Consider the following 18,883-nt stretch of genomic DNA (forward strand, 5'->3'; position numbering starts at 1 on the left):
GAAAGTTGAGCCCTTTGCTGCCCAGGAAAGTTTTCACTTCTTCCAGACGCGCGACAAAGCGTTTCAGCACCTCCCCTCTGGACAGCCAGCGATAAAAACACGTTGTAGCGGTTGCTACACGCAGTCAGTAAACTGCAGTCAAAGATAGCTTTATTCGAACTAAACAGCCTTGCTTTTAAGCCTCCCTCAACCCGCCCCCCATGGGCGCGGATGCTGCAAAAGACACGTACTCACAAACCCCCGTAGGCTATCTCCCTTAGCCTGAACGCTGGCTAATTGTGAGCCGGTTCGGATGTGTCAGGAAATGCGTCGCCACAACGTCTTATTTAGATTGTACAAGATCACCATAATCTTCAAATTTAGATTTACATTTCAAAAACTAACAAACTAACATAAAATACATATTAATTAAATACTGACCATGTAGCGGTGTGCTACACGCAGCGCTAAAATTACGACACGGAGTCGGTAACTGCAGTCGAAGGAAAAAAACTTTATTCGAAATCTTCAGCCTCACTTTTAAGCCTCCCTCAACCTGCCCCCCCCCCCCCCCCATGGCGCAGAGGCTCCAAAGCTCTGTGCTCGCAAACCCCCGTAGGCTATCTTATTGTGAGTCGGTTCGGATGTGCCAGGAAAAGGGTCGCCACAACCAATTATTTCCCAAAGCAACAGGGAGCCGCAGCACAGACGTAAAAGAGCCACATGTGGCTCCGGAGCCGCGGGTTGCCGACCCCCGACCTAGGGTTTTTATTTTGCCACACAAATGAGGAAATTTTTGAATCAATGTTATCAAAAAAAGATTTAGAAATAAAAACTGGTAAGGCTTGAAATAAGTATAAAAATTTCGGTAAAATCATCATTTTAATAGCATTAATCCGACCAATTAATGATAAAAACAAAGGAGACCATCTTGTAGTAAGTTGATGAATTTGATGAAGCATAGGTAAAAAATTCAGTCTAAATAAATCTTTATATTTCTTGGTAATTTTTATACCTAAATAGGTAAAGTTATCAGTAACAACTTTAAATGGTATCCTATCACTCAATAAAGTTTGTGCATTTAAAGGAAATAATTCACTCTTATCTAAATTTAGTTTATAACCAGAAAAAGTACCAAATTGAACCAACAAGGATAAAATAGCGGGAATAGGCCTATCAGGGTCAGAAATATATAACAGCAAATCATCAGCATAAAGTGATAATTTGTATAACTTCTCATTACGGGTAATACCAAAAATATTAGGAGATTCACGAATAGCAATAGCTAAAGGTTCTAATGCAATATTAAATAATAAAGGACTTAAGGGACAACCTTGTCTCGTACCACGAGATAATTGAAAAAAAGAGGATCTATAGTTATTTGTAAGAACAGAAGCAACGGGTTTATGATATATTAATTTAATCCATGATATAAAGTTAGGACTAAAATTAAAATTTCTCAATGTATTAAATAAATATATCCATTCAACTCTATCAAAAGCTTTTTCAGCATCTAATGAAATAACACATTCTGGGATTGTGGGTGGTGAAGTATGAATTGTATTAATCAATTTTCTAACATTAAAAAAGGAATACCGATTCCTCATAAAACCAGTTTGATCTTCTGAAATAATCTGTGATAGTACTTTTTCTAATCTAATAGCTAAAATTTTTGTAAGAATCTTAGAATCTACATTTAATAGTGATATAGGGCGATAAGATGTACATAAAGTAGGATCTTTATCTTTTTTAAGAATTAAAGAGATATTAGCTTCATAAAAAGATTGAGGTAATCTCTTCTTAGCAAACGCATCATTAAAAATTTCACATAACCAAGGAGAGAGCAAAGAAGAAAAAGTTTTAAAAAATTCTACTATATAACCATCAGGACCAGGAGCTTTCCCTGAATTCATTGATGAGATAGCCTCTCCTATTTCCACCATAGAGATAGGAGCATCCAACAGGCTATCAATCAGTTTAGGAATATTCAAATTGTTAAAAAAATTATCCATCATGGACTGGTCACCATCAAATTCTGATTGATATAGAGATTTATAAAAATCTTGAAAGGTATTATTAATTTCTTTATGATCAGTAGTTAAATTACCGTCTTGTTTGCGAATTTTAATAATTTGTCGCTTAGTCGAGATAGCTTTTAATTGATTAGCTAACAGTTTACCAGTACGATCACTGTGAATATAAAATTGAGCCCTGGTCCTAATTAATTGATTTTCAATTGAAGAAGATAATAGTAAACTATGTTCCATTTGAAGTTCAACTCTCTTCTTATAAAGTTCTTTGGTAGGAGTCACGGAATAAATCTTATCAATTTCCTTGATTTTATCCACTAATAAAGCAATATCTAAATATCTTTGTTTTCTTTTACCAGCAGAATATGAGATAATTTGTCCACGAATAAAAGCCTTAAGAGAGTCCCAAAGTATTCCTCTGTCGATTTCTTCAGTACAGTTTGTTGAGAAAAACAAGTCAATTTGCTGTTTTATATAGGTGATAAATTCTGGGTCTTGAAGCAAAGTAGCGTTAAGCCTCCAAGATCTGATATTATTGGAATAGTCCGAAATCTTAATAGATAACTTCAAAGGTGCATGATCCGAAATAGTAATAGAATCATATTTACAATCAATAACATCCGTTAATAACCGGATCAATAAGAAAATAGTCAATTCTAGAATAGCTATGATATACATGTGAAAAAAATGAAAATTCTTTATCTTTAGGGTTCAAAAACCGCCATATTTCTGTAATTCCCGAATCAACCATAAACGAATTAATAAGTAGGGCTGATCTGTTTGGAAGAGTACGAATAGGTTTAGATCTATCCATCGAAGAATTCAAACAACAATTAAAATCTCCACCCATTATCAACATATATTCATTTAGATTAGGAAGGGAAGTAAATAAACGTTTAAAAAATTCAGGGCAGTCAAAGTTTGGAGCATAAATATTAACTAGAACAACTTTCCGATGAAAAAGTAAGCCAGTTATCAACAAAAATCTACCCTGTGGGTCAGAAATAATTTCATGATGTGTAAACAATATTGAGGGGTCTATAAAAATAGACACACCCCTAATTTTAGCGGTACAATTCGAGTGAAATTGTTGACCCTTCCAGAACCTAAAAAAACGTTGATTATCCTCCCTCCTGATATGGGTCTCCTGTGCAAAGATAATATTAGCATTCAGTCTATGGAATACTTTAAATATTTTTTTACGTTTAATCGGATGATTTAAACCATTAGTATTCCAGGAGATAAAGTTAACAGATTTATCCATCATACTAATATTAGTTGTGTGTATCATAAAAGGTTAAAAAGACACATAACCCACAATTCAGGAAGGAGGAAAATTGATTCAGGAGCAACCGGAGAACATGACACCTCAACAATATTAATAATTTAAAGTCGGCCCATAAACTAAAAGCAAAAAAATAAAGAGCAAAAGCGTGAAAAAAGATCCCTACCCCCTTCCCCCCACCCTTCGAAAAAAAGCCAAGCGGCAGGCGCATAATCTAATACTAATATTACCCCCATTTCAAGATGGCAGCTCTATAAAAAGATTAAAAGAAAACTATATAACACCCAAATTAAGATATAGAGTTGCAAAAAAATATATATATCAATCAGAATAAAAGAAAACTAATATAATAAAACAAACAATCATTAATAAAAAAAGTATAAACATCAAAATTTAAAAGTGTAATATACCTTTAAAAATAAATCCCGTGTGCAAATACAAGATGACGTTTCAAAAACAAAGACTTATGGGAAGAAGAAACGCCATTTTGAAAAAGCCATATTACTAAATACAAATGTGAGTTCAGCAATCTGTTAAAAGACAAAATAAGATTTTAAAAAAAGGGATATAATAAACAGTACAATATATATAAAAAAAAGACCAAAAATCCAAAACATTCGTCCCATTTCTGAGTACAGGCAAACAAATAAATGCTTACAAAAAACAGAATCTTACGGGAAAAAGAAACGACATCTTAAAAAAAAAGTAAATCATTATTGCAAAATATAAACGTATATAACCAAAACAGAAAGAAAAAAAAAGATATTATAAAAATTAAAAAGAACATCTATAAACAATGATGATAGTAAAAAAAACCAGACCCATAGATCAAAATAAGAAGTTATAACCCAGCTTCATAGGTTAAAACTTAAGATAGAAAGATATCCTCTCTCCGAAAAATCTTCCACATAACACATAGTTCAAGTTGCAGTAGAAGATCGAAATTCTTCAACAAATTTCTTCGCTTCTTCCGGAGTGTTAAAAATTTGCTGACTGTTGTCGTTCAGCGTAATTCTAAGCTTCGCTGGATACATTAAAACTTGTTTAAGTCCAATCGAATAAATCTCTGCCATCACTGGTTTAAAAGCGATTCTGGCTCTCATAACCTCATAAGAATAATCCTCAACAATTCAAAATTTGAAGTTATTGTAAGAAATCATACCTTTTTTACGAGCTAATCGAATTAAAAGCTCTTTCTCACGAGGATAATGAAGGCGAACAATCACTGCTCGTGGTTTATCAGACATAGACGAAAACCTCGCAACTCTGTGAGCACGGTCAATAACAGGTTTAGTTTGCAAACCTTCATCACCGAAAATTTCCCACAGTAATTTAGAGAAAAATTCAGTTAAATCACTGGACTCAACTTTTTCGGAAAACCCGATAATTCGCAAATTCTGTCTGCGAGATCGATTTTCGAGATCAGTAATTTTAAACTTATGCTGATCTACAGCTTTAAGAGTCGATTGTACCTACTTATTCAACGCCTCAAGTGTACGTGCTTTTTCAACAATTAATTTTTCAAGAGTCTCCAACTTACCTTCATGCCGCTGAATATCCATTGCCTGCGACTGAAACTTAGTATCAAGCGATTTAACAACTCCTTCAAGTTCAGACATTTTCGTGGTAAGCTTGTTTTCCAAACTTGCCATTTTACTTTCCAGGTTATCTTCCAAACTTGCCATTTTACTTTCCAGCTTGTCTTCCAAACTTGCAAGTTTAGTGTCCAGAAGATTAGAAATTGCATCGATAGATAAAGGCTCCTTAGACGATTTCTTACTTGTAGCCATTTTAAGTTCGGCAAAGTTAGATCAAATATAGTTTTAGGGAAAAAAAAGTCAATCGAAAATATCAACTCATTTGATTAAATTCGAAAAGATTTGATTAAAGGGTGATTATAGTTAGAAAAGTGAAGAGCGCCTAAAAGGCAGATGTTTATGTCGCCATCTTGAAACTCCCTTGTGTCTTTATTTTTATATATAGATAGGGCAGAGCACCTCTACAACCCACACCTCCAATCTCATCTCATCAATTGGAGTACCTGGCTCCAGAAAGCTTTTGTAGAAGGCGTTACCCCAGAGATTCACAGACTTTTTTTTCCAACAAATACATATAATATTGGATCATTTTTCTCAATAAGTAAATGAACAAGTATAATGTTTCTGTGTTATTTATTTAATTGGGCTCTCTTTATCTAGTTTTAGGACTTGCATGAAGATTTGATCCCATTTTAGGTCATATTTATGCAGAAATAGAGGAAATTCTGCAGGGCTCACAAACTTTATCGCACCACTGTACATACAAGCTACCAAGTTGCTTTGCATTATACAACATAATACACAAAACTTGGGACTTTTGATCTAGTCATGCCATCTGTCAAGATAATGAGTATCTTCACTACACTCATATCATGATTTCCTTATTGCTCAGAAATCTATTGATCCCTTTTGTGAATGAAGTCAGTGACTGAGTCTCCACAGCACTCCAGATGAGAGAATTCCTGAAATTTGCCACCCATTAAATGGAGATTTTTTTTTCTCTCTCAGTCCTATTTTGAGATTGTGATCCTGATTCTAGATTCAATAGGTTTCAACAGGCACACTTAATGTTAGAGAAATGTATACAATATACATCCTGAAATTCCTCAGCTAGGGGAGCTATCCACACTGCAAGTTTTTACAAGATATCCTTTTTAAACCATTAGCAATGCAGGTCAGGTCTGTGCAATCTCTCCTCACTTGGCAAACCTGCCAATCTGAAGGCAGTTTGATGATTCTTTGCATTCTCAGTATCATTTCTTTACGTGAGGAGACCAGAAGTGTATACAATACTCCAGCTGTGGTCTTGTTAAAGCCCTGGAAATTGAATTGAGCCATCAATACTCAAATCCCCAACGTATTCCCACAGTGCTACTTTAAACATATTCCAGCCACCTGTAGCCAGTAACACACACATCATAATTTAAGTGTGTGGTAGTGTACTTGGATCTTCTGACCTTTGCTGTGCTGTTGGTGTTACAGCAATGTACGGTGGCAGGGAGTGAGAACTTCAGAACAGACCTGCTGCCTTTTACAGCTACTACTCTTTGCCATCCACCACAAGCATGTTTTTTGTAACACTGGTTACAGATTTATATGGACTGTGTTCTTGGTGAGCCAAGGTGATAATACTCAGCACCTTGTAATCAGCAGGTGAAGAGACTTATGTTACAAGATTATCACAAGACAAAGGAGCAGAAGTAGGCCATTCGGCCCATCGAGCCTGCTCTGCCACTTCACCATGAGCTAAACTATTCTCCCATCTAGTTCCAATGTCCGGCTTTTTCCCCATATCCCTTGATACTAATTGGATACCTATCAATCTCCTCCTCAAACACCCTCAATGATCGGGCCTCCACAGCTGTATGTGGCAATGAATTCCATAAATCCATGACCCTCTAGCTAAAAAAATTTCTCCTCATCTGTTTTAAATGGGTACCCTCTAATTCTAAGAGTGTGGCCCCTTATCCTGGACTGACCCACCAAGGGAAACAGCCTTTCCACATCTACTCTGTCCAACCCATTCAACATTCGAAATGTTTCTATGAGATCCCCTCCTATTCTTCTATACTTTAATGAATACAGTCCAAGAGCTGACAAACGCTCCTCATATGTTAGCCCCTGCATTCTGGGAATCATCCTCATAAATCTTCTTTGAATCTCTCCAACAACAGTACATCCCTTCTAAGATAGGTGGCCCAAAACTGCATACAGTATTCCAAGTGAGGTCTCACCTGTGCCCCATAGAGCCTCAATAACACCTCCTTACTCTTATACACTATTCCTCTTGAAATGAATGCCAACATAGCTTACTGCTGATCCAACCTGGTGGTTAACCTTTAGGGTATCCTGCACGAGGACCCCCAAGTCCCTTTGCACTTCTGATTTTTGAATTTTCTCCCCATCTAAATAATAATCTGCCTAATTATTTCTTCTTCCAAAATATACAACTGTACCTTTCTCAGCATTGTATCTCATCTGCCATTTCTTTGCCCACTCTCCTAAACTGACCAAGTCTCTCTGCAACCTTTCCGTTTCTTCAACACTTCCTGCTCCTCCACCTATCTTGGTGTCATCCGCAAACTTAGCCAAAAAACCCATTTAATCCAGAATCTAAATCATCGATATGCAGTGTAAAAAGACGTGGCCCCAACACCAACCCCTGCGGAACACCACTAGTAACCGGCAACCAACCAGAATAGGATCCCTTTATTCCCACCCTTTGCTTTCTGCCTATCAGCCAATGCTCCACCCATTCCAATATCCTTCCTGTAATTCCATGGGCTCTCATCTTATTAAGCAGTCTCTTATGCGGAATCTTATCGAAGGCCTTTTGAAAATCCAAATACAAAACATCCACAGCCTCTCCCTTGTCAATCTTATTTGAGATTACCTCAAAAAATTCCAATAGGTTGGTGAGGCAGGATGATCCCTTCATGAAACCATGCTGGATTTGGCTTGTCTTGTCATGCACCTTGAGGTATTTCATAACCTTGTCCTTGAGGATTGACTCCAATAGCTTTCCAACTACCTATGTCAGACTAATAGGTCTGCAATTTTCTTTTTGCTGCCTCCCTCCTTTCTTAAACAGCGGAACTATATTTGCGACTTTCCAGTCCTCCGGAACCATGCCAGAGTCTATTAATTCCTGGAAGATTATTTCCAATGCCTCCACAATCTCCAAAGCCACCTCCTTCAGAACCTGTGGGTGCACCTCATCCGGTCCGGGAGACATCTATCCTTAGTCCATTCAGCTTCCCAAGACTTTCTCTCTAATAATCTTGACTGTACCTAATTCTATTCCCTGAGGCCTCTGGCTATCAGGTATGTTGCTAATGTCTTCCACTGTGAAAACTGATGCAAAATAATCATTTAATTCCTCTACCATATCTTTGTTACCCATTATAATTTCTCCAGCATCATTTTCAATCAGTCCAATATCTACCCGTGTCTCTCTTTTACTCTTCATATATTTAAAAAATCTTAGTATCCTTTTTTATGTTAATTGCCAACTTCCTTTCATAATTCATCTTTTCTTTCCTAATGACTTTCTTAGTTTCCTTCTGTAAGTTTTTAAAAGTCGTCCAGTCTTCAATTTTCCCACTAATTTTTGCTTCCTTGTACGCCATCTCTTTTGCTTTTATTTTAGCCTTAACCACTCTTGTTAGCCACATTTGTGCCATTTTTTCATTCATGATTTTCTTTTTTCTTGAGTATATTTTTCCTGCACTTTCCTTATTTCTTGTAGGAATTTCATCCAATTCTGCTCTACCGTCCCTCCATCTAGCTTACTTTTCCAATCAACTTGGGCCAGTTCCTCTCTCATACCACTGTAATTTCCTTTGTTCCACTGAAATATCGATACACCTGATACCAGCTTCTCCTTTTCAAATTTGAAACTGAACTCAATCATATTATGATCACTACTTCCAAGGGGTTCCATTACCTCTAGCTCCCTAATCACCTCAGGCTCATTACACAGCACCCAATCCAAAACAGCCAATCCCCTGGTGGGCTTATGGACAAGCTGCTCCAGAAAGCAATCCCGTAGGCATTCTACAAACTCCCTCTCCTGAGATCCAGTATCTTCCTGACTTTCCCAATCCACGTTCATATTAAAATCCCCCATAATTATCTTGACATTTTCCTTCTGACATGCTTTTTCTATTTCCAGCTGTAACTTGTAGTCCACATCCTGGCTGCCGTTTGGAGGTCTGTATATAACTGCTATTAGTGTCTTTTTACCCTTGCCATTTCTTAACTCGACCCATAGGGATTCTACGTCTTCTGATCCTATGTCCCTTCTTTCTAGTGATTTGATAATGTTGCTTACGATCAGGGCCAGGCCACTCCCTTTACCTACCTTCCTATCTTTCCTATACACTGTGTATCCTTGAACATTCAACTCCCAATCACTTCCATCATTTACCCATGACTCAGTGATGGCCACAATGTCATATCTTTTAATGTATAGCTGTACAACAAGGTCATCCACTTTATTTCTGATGCTGTGTGAATTTCAGTAAAGTACATTTAGATCGGTATCTGTTACTGATTTTGCTATATTTCTATCGCCCAGGAAATTATCCTGTCTATTCACCTGCCTGTCCTTCTTGCCATCTTTGCTGTACAGTATCTTTGACTTATTTTTATCTTCCTCTTCCTCGACCCTCACACCCTGGTTTCCTTCCCCCTGTCAACTTAGTTTAAAACCTCCCTAACAGCTATATTAAACAATCCCACCAGGATATTAGTACCCTTTGTGTTCAGGTGTAACCTATCGTTTTTGTATAGGTCATACCTCCCCCAAAATAGGTCCCAATGATCCAAGAATTTGAAGCCCTGCCCCCTGCACCAGTTACTTAGCCACACATTCATCTGCTTAATTCTGCTATTCTTACCTTCATTAGTGCATGGCTCAGGCAGTAATCCTGAGATTATTACTCTGGAGGTCCGGCTTTTCAATTTTCTTCCTAGCTCCCAGTAATCTTGCTTCAGGACTTCCTCTCTTTTTCTGTCTATGTCATTGGTACCAACATGTGCCAAGACTTCTGGTAGCTTGCTCTCTCTCCTCAGAATACTCTGGACCTGATCTGAGATATCTCGTACCCTGGCACCAGGGAGGCAACACCCCATCCGGGTATCCTTGTCCAGCTCGCAGAATCTCTTGTCTGTTCCCTTCACGATGGAATCCTCTATAACTACTGCATTTCTCCTTGCTCTCTTGATCACGGCACTGGGCAGAGTGCCAGAGTCCCGTTCGCTGCAGTCTTCCTCTGTCAGGTCAACCTCTCCAACAGTATCTAAAATAATATATCGATTTCTTTCTGAGTTATGTAAACTTTACTAACTTAATATCGTTAAGTCTTGCAAATGTACATGTACTGTAACTGTCCCAATTTATGCTTTTCTGTTTGGTCTCTTTGTAAGGTTGCTGTGTACCTCTGCTACAGCTAGTATTTGGATGCTATTTTGACCTGTTAATTGTTTGCAAAATTATCCTCTTTGGTTGGTTGAATCCACGGATATGGGGGGCCGACTGTAGTCAATCTTTGAGTTCTGAAACTGGGGAGTTATGCTTTAGAGGAGCCAAGATGAATTATTCAACTGTGGGGAGGGAGTAGTGAACACGCATGGTTGAATTGGGCTGGGATTGGTGAAGATTCAGTGTGTACTGAAATAGGCTGAGAGAGGCACCGAGATTGCAGTTATGCCAATGTTAGCTGAGGCCAATTGCAGTTGTGCTAAGGGGACTGGCTGATATTCATGACCTTTTCAATCTCAGGTTTCTAATCTCTACTTGCTGGGATAACCTATAATCTTGTTTGGATATGTGTTTTCCATATTATCACTACCAATTTCTTTTTTTTTCATAAATTTCATTTCTCAGATCCGAGTGAATAGTTCTGATAAGTTTAAAATTAAACAAGTAGACGAAATGGAGCTGGAAGATCCAGGGGTGTGGAGCTGGATTATGGAGTCGGCGACATCATTGCTGAAGGAGAAAGTGAATGAAACCTACTTCAACGTTGATTTGTTCAGCAACAAAACTTGCTTTAAGGTGGAACCAAGCAGCAATACTGTGCCCTATGAGATCCTGTTGACACGCCGTGAGTTTTTGATCAATGTGATTTCTTTTAATTCATGGTATGTTTTCCAGTGATAATGATGTTGGGATAAATTCACATTATTGTGTGTTGCTGGCTCCTTGTCTCAAATGGAACTTTTCTTAAGCTTGCTTGTCATTTTTCAGACATTTTCCCCAACGTACAGAGTATTTCCTCATTATGTGCTTTGCCACTGGCTCTTATAAGGAGGCGGAGTTTATTATGAACAGAGCCCACATCTTTTCAATTGTTCTGATTTTTTTTCATAGCTCAGACTTAAGTCTTATCCAAGTGTGCAGTGAAATGTTTACTCTGAAGTATGTAATTCTGGTGACTGGGCAAAATTGTTGCTTTCATAAGCAGGCAGGTAATAGAAGGATTGAGGGCGCCTTCAGGCAAGTGGATTTAGTTTAGATTGGCATTGTGATTGGGACAAATATAGAAACATAGAAAACCTACAGCACAATACAGGCCCTTCGATCCACAAAGCTGTGCTGAACATGTCCTTACCTTAGAAATTGCCTAGGGTTACCCATAGCCCTCTATTTTTCTAAGCTCCATGTACCTATCCAGGAGTCTTTTAAGACCCTATCGTCTCTGCCTACACCACTGTTGCTAGCAGCTCATTCCATGCACTCACCACTCTGCATTTTTTAAAAAAAAATCTTACCCCTGACACCTCTGTACCTATTTCCAAGTACCTTAAACCTGCGCCCTCTTGTGCTAGCCATTTCAGCCCTGGGAAAAGGCCTCTGACTATCCACACGATCAATGCCTCTCATCATCTTATACACTTCTATCAGGTCTCCTCTCATCCTCTGTCTCTCCAAAGAGAAAAGGCTGAGTTCACTCAACCTATTCTCAAAGGCATGCTCCCCAATCCAGGCAACATCCTTGTTAATCTCCTCTACACTCTTTCTATGGTTTCCACATCCTTCCTGTAGTGAGGTGACCAGAACTGAACACAGTTCTCCAAGTGGGGTTTAATCAAGGTCTTGTATCGCTGTAATGTTATCTCATGGCTCTTGAACTCAATCCCACAGTTGATGAATACCAACACACCATACATTGACAACACCGTCAACCTGTGCAGCAGCTTTGAGTGTCCTATGGACGCAGATCCCAAGATCTCTCTGATCCTCCACACTACCAAGAGTCTTACCATTGATACTATATTCTGTCTTCAAATTTGACCTACCAAAATGAACCACTTCACACTTACCTGGGTTGAACTCCATCTGCCCCTTCTCAGCCCAATTTTGTATCCTATCGATGTCCCGCTGTAACCTCTGACAACCCTCCACACTATCCACGACACCCCAATCTTTGTGTCATCAGCAAATTTACTAACCCACCCCTCCACTTCCTATCCCAGGTCATTTATAAAAATCACAAAGATTAGGTGTCCCAGAACAGATCCCTGAGGCACACCACTGGTCACCGACCTCCATGCAGAATATGACCCGTTTACAACTACTCTTTGCCTTCTGTGGGCAACCCAGTTCTGGATCCACAAAGCAATGTCCCCTTGGATCCCATGCCTCCTTACTTTCTCAATAAGCCTTGCATGGGATACTTTGTCAAATGCCTTGCTGAAATCCATAATACACTACATCTACTGTTCTACCTTCATCAATGTGTTTAGTCACATCCTCAAAAAATTCAATCAGGCTCGTAAGGCACGACTTGCCCTTGAAAAAGCCATGCTGACTATTCCTAATCATGCCACTCCAAATGTTCATAAATTTTCCATCAACTTACCAACCACTGAAGTAAGACTCACTGGTCTATAATTCCCTGGGCTATCTCTACTCCCTTTCTTGAATAAAGGAACAACATCTGCAATCCTCCAATCCTCCGGAACCTCTCCCGTCCCCATTGATGATGCAAAGATCATTGCCAGAGGCTCAGCAATCTCCTCCTTCACCTCCCACAGTAGCCTGGGGTACATCTCATCCGGTCCCGGGGACTTACCCAACTTGATGCTTTCCAAAAGCTCCAGCACGTCCTCTTCCTTAATATTTACATGCTCAAGCTTTTCAGTCTGCTGTAAGTCATCCCTACAGTTGTCAAGATCCTTTTCCGTAGTGACTACTGAAGCAAAGTATTCATTAAGTATCTCTGCTACATCCTCCTGTTCCATACACACTTTTCCACTGTCACACTCGATAGGTCCTATTCTCACCTATTCTCTGAAGTGTTACCCTTTTGCTCTTCATGTACTTGTAGAATGCCTTAGGGTTTTCCTTAATCCTGTCTGCCAAGGCCTTCTCATGGCCTCTTCTGGCTCTCCTAATTTCATTCTTAAACTCCTTCCTGCTCACTTTATAATCTTCTAGATCTCTATCATTGCCTAGTTTTTTTGAACCTTTCGTAAGCTCTTTTCTTTTTGACCAGATTTCCAACAGTCTTTGTACACCACGGTTCCTATACCCTACCATCCTTTCCCTGTCTTATTGGAATGGACCTCTGTAGAACTCCACACAAATATCCCCTGAACATTTGCCGCATTTCTTCCATACATTTTCCTGAGAACATCTGTTCCCAATTTGTGCTTCTAAATTCCTGCCTGATAGCCTCATATTTCCCCTTACTTCAATTAAACATTTTCCTAACTTGTCTGTTCCTATCTCTCTCCAATGCTATGGTAAAGGAGATAGAATTATGATCACTATCTCCAAAATGCTCTCCCACTGAGAGATCTGACACCTGACCAGGTTCATTTCCCAATACCGGATCAAGTACAGCCTCTCCTTTTGTAGGCTTGTCTACATATTGTGTCAAGAAACCTTCCTGAACACACCTAACAAACTCCACCCCATCTAAACCCCTTGCTCTGGAAAGATGCCAATCGATATGTGGGAAATTAAAATCTCCCACCACAACAACCCTGTTATTATTATTCCTTTCCAGAATCTGTCTCCCGATCTGCTCCTCAATGTCCCTGTTACTATTGGGTGGTCTGTATATATAAAAAAACACCCAGTAGAGTTATTGACCCCTTCCTGTTCCTAGCTTCCACCCATGGAGACTCTGTAGACAATCCCTCCATGACTTCCTCCTTTTCTACAACTGTGACACTATCTCTGATCAACAGTGCCACACCCCCACCTCTTTTGCCTCCCTCCCTGTCCTTTCTGAAACATTTAAAACCTGGCACTTGAAGTAACCATTCCTGTCCCTGAGCCATCCAAGTCTCTGATCCACTAACTATAGAGTCCCCTATCACTACTGCCTTCCTCTTCCTTTCCCTACCCTTCTGAGCCACAGGGTCAGACTCTGTGCCAGAGGCACGGCCACTGTTGCTTCCCCCAGGTAGGCAGTCTCCCCCAAAAGCACTCAAACAGGAGTACTTATTGTTAAGGGGTACAGCCACTGGGGTACTCTCTAGTATCTGACTCTTACCCTTCCCTCTCCTGACTGTTACCCACTTATCTGTCTCCCGAGACCTCAGTGTGACTACTTGCCTATAACTCCTATCTATCACCTCCTCACTCTCCCTGACCAGACGAAGGTCATCGAGCTGCATCTGCAGTTCCCTAACGCGGTCCCTAAGGAGCTGCAGCTCGACGCACCTGCTGCGGATGTGGCTGTCCGGGAGGCTGGGAGTCTGCTGGACTTCCCACATCTGACACCCAGTACAGAACACTGGCCACACACACACACACACACTTCCTGTCTCTATTCTACATAAGTAACGTACCCGCCTTGACCTGTTATCACTGAAGCCCCGTTGAACCAAACCCTCCCTCTCCTCTGTCTCTCCCTAAACTCTTCTTGCTGTTCTAACTGACTGACGTTCACATGCTCAACCGCTGAAGAAATATCATGGGCTGAAGGGCCTGTTCCTTTTATGTACTGTTCTGTGAAAGGTACCAGATTACCTCTGAAAATAAAATGAATCACAAAGACATTTTAAAAAGTAGTGAACATTGTGAGTGTGTATCACACTTTTAGGGTGCAAATGCAGCTTCTGTCTTGTGACCCTTTTTCCACTGAATTGTACAGCAGGACCACCCATAGATGAGAGACCCTCTTGTCCTTTTCCCAAGTGGTCTTTTTGACATATTTAGGTAATGCTTTTTTACTGTTTAAAACTGTTGCAACTCATCTCAATATCCCATGGATGCATTTTTTCTTTATGTTCTTGTCCTTGATAAGAAAGGAAAGAGCTGGGTACTACTTATGGGTTGAAACTAGCTCATCCCATTTCTTTGGGATCTGACCAGTGTCAGACCACAGAAATTGCCCTGCTAACTCCTGCAATAAATGTGCCTAACCCTGAGGCTTGCTCATTCACTCTGTGTGATTAATTCTTGTCATGAAATGTAGAATAAAGCTTAAAACAGAAAATGGAACAATAAATTCTATCAAAAATAGATTTTATTGTTTTAACAGACTATTGAAAATCTGTACTGCATTTAATGCCTTTGAAACCTGGTGGCTTGGTGCTGTTACTACAGCCCCCCCGGTAGCAGCTCTTTCTTGTTGAGTTATTTTAAATCTATTGAACTTTTTGAGTCTACCTTATGGTTAAATTGTGCATCTGTCTTATCATGATCTATTCTTTGTAGGTTTCGATCCACAGCTGATCTTAATCTTTGCTTTTGGGATGCTGCTATTTTTCTATGCTGAAAGCTTAAGCAGGTAAGCAATGAAATAATAAAACTAAATCAGGCCTGAGACACAGCGGATAAAATGTAGGTTAGGCAATGTTTTCAGAAAACTAGTTAATGTTTTAGGCAGAGCCTTCATTTTTTAAGAGACCTAGTTATCTCAAACCATGGCAGCTACAGTATTTTGAGGTTTACCAATGCCACTATCTCATTTCTTGGATAGCCATGTTGCTTTAAATTCATTGCACTCTCACTGTGCCCCTGAAATCTATTTCCCCAGTTTGTTCACTACTCTACAACAGCTCACCTAGTTAAGCTTCAACCAAGCTCAACAAACTGTTGTACTCAGTACCTCCTATTGTCTTTGTCTTAGACCTTCTGCTCGCTGAGCCCTTGTTTTCACCAAGTCAAAACGTGCCTACTGTATGATTTCCATTTCTCGATTCTGGAATCTAAAGGCCATTGTGTAGAGGATATCTTGCATGTAACTGGTCTGGAGCTGAACAATTAAGTTGCGCAAGAATCAGTCTACAGCAAGTGGGAGGGGGCAGCAAAGCAAAAGTTTCAATGGATACATTTAATGTCAGAGAAACGTATACAATATACATCCTGAAATTCTTTTTCTTTGCAACCATCCATGAAAACAGAGGAGTGCCTCAAAGAATGAATGACAGTTAATTGTTAGAACCCCAAAGACCCCCCCCCAGCTCCCACACACAAGCTGCAGCAAAGCAATGATCCCCTTCCCCCCACCAGCAAAAAAAAGCATTGGTGTCCCCCACTGAGCACTTAAGCGTGCAGCAAAGTATCAATAAAGACAGACTTGCAGTACCCCAAAGACTACTCGTTCACCCAGTAATTCGACATACCACAAAGAATTCTGGGCACAAAGCCAGAGATCTACCATCTCTCACGACACACTGATTTCCTGCAAAGGGACCAACCTCGACTCTGCCCGCCTCCAGAGCCATGAAATCCCGAAACTCTGAAGGCAGCTAATCTTTTAGGCCGCATCTTTGGCATATCGAATAACATCTAGTCGTGAGACCCTGAAAGTGGATCCCATTCCCGCAAAGAACCAAAGTCAGTGTGTAACTCCAGATCAGGGACTTCAAAAGAACCCTAAAATGGAAAAATAGAGATATTAAAGATAGAATTAGAGCTGTTTCCAAAAATGCAAGCCGTTAGGCGCCATTGTCTCCTAAGCTCCACCTGGGGTTACATGCTGACATGTTTTGAAAAAGCTGCAGGATTTGCATATCAGCAGTGCACTGGAAAATGTAATACATTCAAATGCAGTGCAGCAACCAAGGAAATCGAAATATGCGGTGCATTTAAAAGAGGTGGAAGAATTGAGCAGCAAAGTACTTTTTCAGCTGTGCAAGAGTTGAGCAGCAAAGTGCATTAGAAACAGTGCAGAAATCAGGCAGTGGCAGCAGCACAGCAAAGCAAGTTGGGAAATCTGCATTTCAAAGCAGCATAACAAAGCGTGTCAGAAAATATGCATTCCTAAGCAGCTGAGCAGCAAATGCGTCAGACGAGGCCGCGCATTTCAGAGTGGCGTAGCAAACATGTCGGAAGATGCCATGCATTTTAGAGCGGCGCAGCAAATGTATCGAAAGATGCCACACATTTCAGAGCGGCTCAACAAAGCGCGTCGGATAGGATACAGCTGTAGAAAGAGCTGGTTAAACCCTTTTCACTTTTGGAATGATGGCATTTAGTTTTGGATATCATAATTCAGAAAAAAACGTATTTGCTTTGTAAGTTCTCTAAAATGATGCTCGGTTTAGTAGTATCAAAAATTCGAGAGCAGGTTGCCAAAATTTGGCTGCTTTTGCTTAGGTTGTAGAAGACTTGAAATGCTTAGAATGATTGAAATGGAAGATGGAATCAAACTCTTTCCTGTGGTGTGGAGCCAAGGTCAAAATATTAAAAATTGGAATTCAGAAGTGCGGTCTTGAAGTAGTTTCATAATGATGGAAATCTCAAGCTTTACCTCAAAGGGCTGTTGATTCTGGGGTCAGTGACCTTTAAATGCTTTTTTCACTTTCCAGGAGATATTTTGTAATCTGAGATGAATTCTTGGAAATGGGGCAAACCTCTCAGTAGCCACAATATGCAACACATTTAACCCTGTGATTTTTCTTTTTTTTTGCTGTCTTGGTCAGACTGCTTGGAAATGAGTAAGATTCTTCCCAATCAGAAATGGTTTGAAGAGGCCATCTACTGCGACTGCTCTTCCATATTGTTGAGTGGGTGGTTCAGGTGTTCTGGTTGTAAAAGACTAGACCTAATCTGCTATTCAAGCTCTTAGCTGGACCATTGTGCTGAAGGGTGGTGCAAAAATATAGAAAACTTACAAAGGAAATAATAAGAACTTGGTTTTGAGAAGGCAGTTAATTTAAAATTCTGTGAGAAGAGTTGAACTAGAGCTCTGTCATAATTTCTGTTGTTCATCACTCATCTGTTCTGTGGTGTTAGGAGAGCACATTTATATGCTGGAATTGTTTTCTGTAAAATTCGAGGGGTGTTTGATAAGTTTGTGTCCTAAGGTAGAAGGAGTCAATTTTAGAGAACCTGCCACATTTATTTTTCAACATGGTCCCCGCCTACATTTGCACACTTAGGCCAGTGGTTGCGGAGCATATGGATCTTGGACCTCCAGAAAGTGTCCACAACAGGGGTGATTAATGAGTTTGTGGCCCAAGGTAAAAGGAGATGAGTTATTCAAACTTTCTGCAGTTTAGGCTAGGACTATGTTGAAAAATAAATGTGCTACTTTTTCTAAAATTGACTCCTTCTACCTTAGACCATGAACTTATCAATCACCCCTCGTATTTAACAAAATGTATATCACGTATTTGAGATATTTTTCCCTTTTAGGAGTCAACTTTTCTTCTATACATCAGGAATGAGCCTTGGTGTATTGGCTTCAGCCATTATTGTCATCTTTCTCCTGTCTCGTTTTCTACCAAAGGTAGGTTGGTGAGTGTCTTCCTAGTGTGAAAGTTAACTGACTTCTTTGTTTCTGTTCTATTTTGTGAGCAGGTCCTTGAACTCCTAGCTCAATTTGCTCACACATTAAGTGATTAATGTTGCCAATATTTGATTTTTTTTAAAAAAAACTTTTTTCTGCTTTACATAACCCCTATCAGTGTTTTTTTTTCTTTACAGATGTAATGCAAGATGAAAGTTACTTTTAAAGTGTTCCATTCTCCAAAAGGGTGCCATGTCTGCAGCAGTGTGCCTTTTCTCTGTCAAAAGCAATTGTGCTCAGTATGATTGCAAAGTTCACGTTGAATTGGGAGGATTTAATTAAAGTGAA

General features: G+C 39.6%; 1 protein-coding gene across 2 annotated transcripts in view; it reads left to right on the top strand.

Moving 5' to 3' along the window:
* nemp1 (nuclear envelope integral membrane protein 1) overlaps positions 1–18,883 on the top strand; it is a 47,416-nt gene that overhangs the window by 12,109 nt on the left and 16,424 nt on the right. For both annotated transcript variants that reach the window (XM_059956336.1, XM_059956335.1), the window contains exons 3-5: positions 10,723–10,942; positions 15,514–15,586; positions 18,442–18,535. In XM_059956336.1, the coding sequence (XP_059812319.1) occupies positions 10,723–10,942; positions 15,514–15,586; positions 18,442–18,535 (387 nt within the window). The remainder of the gene's footprint in view (positions 1–10,722; positions 10,943–15,513; positions 15,587–18,441; positions 18,536–18,883) is intronic.

This window comes from Hypanus sabinus, chromosome X1, assembly GCF_030144855.1.
Source record: "Hypanus sabinus isolate sHypSab1 chromosome X1, sHypSab1.hap1, whole genome shotgun sequence".
NCBI lineage: Eukaryota > Metazoa > Chordata > Chondrichthyes > Myliobatiformes > Dasyatidae > Hypanus > Hypanus sabinus.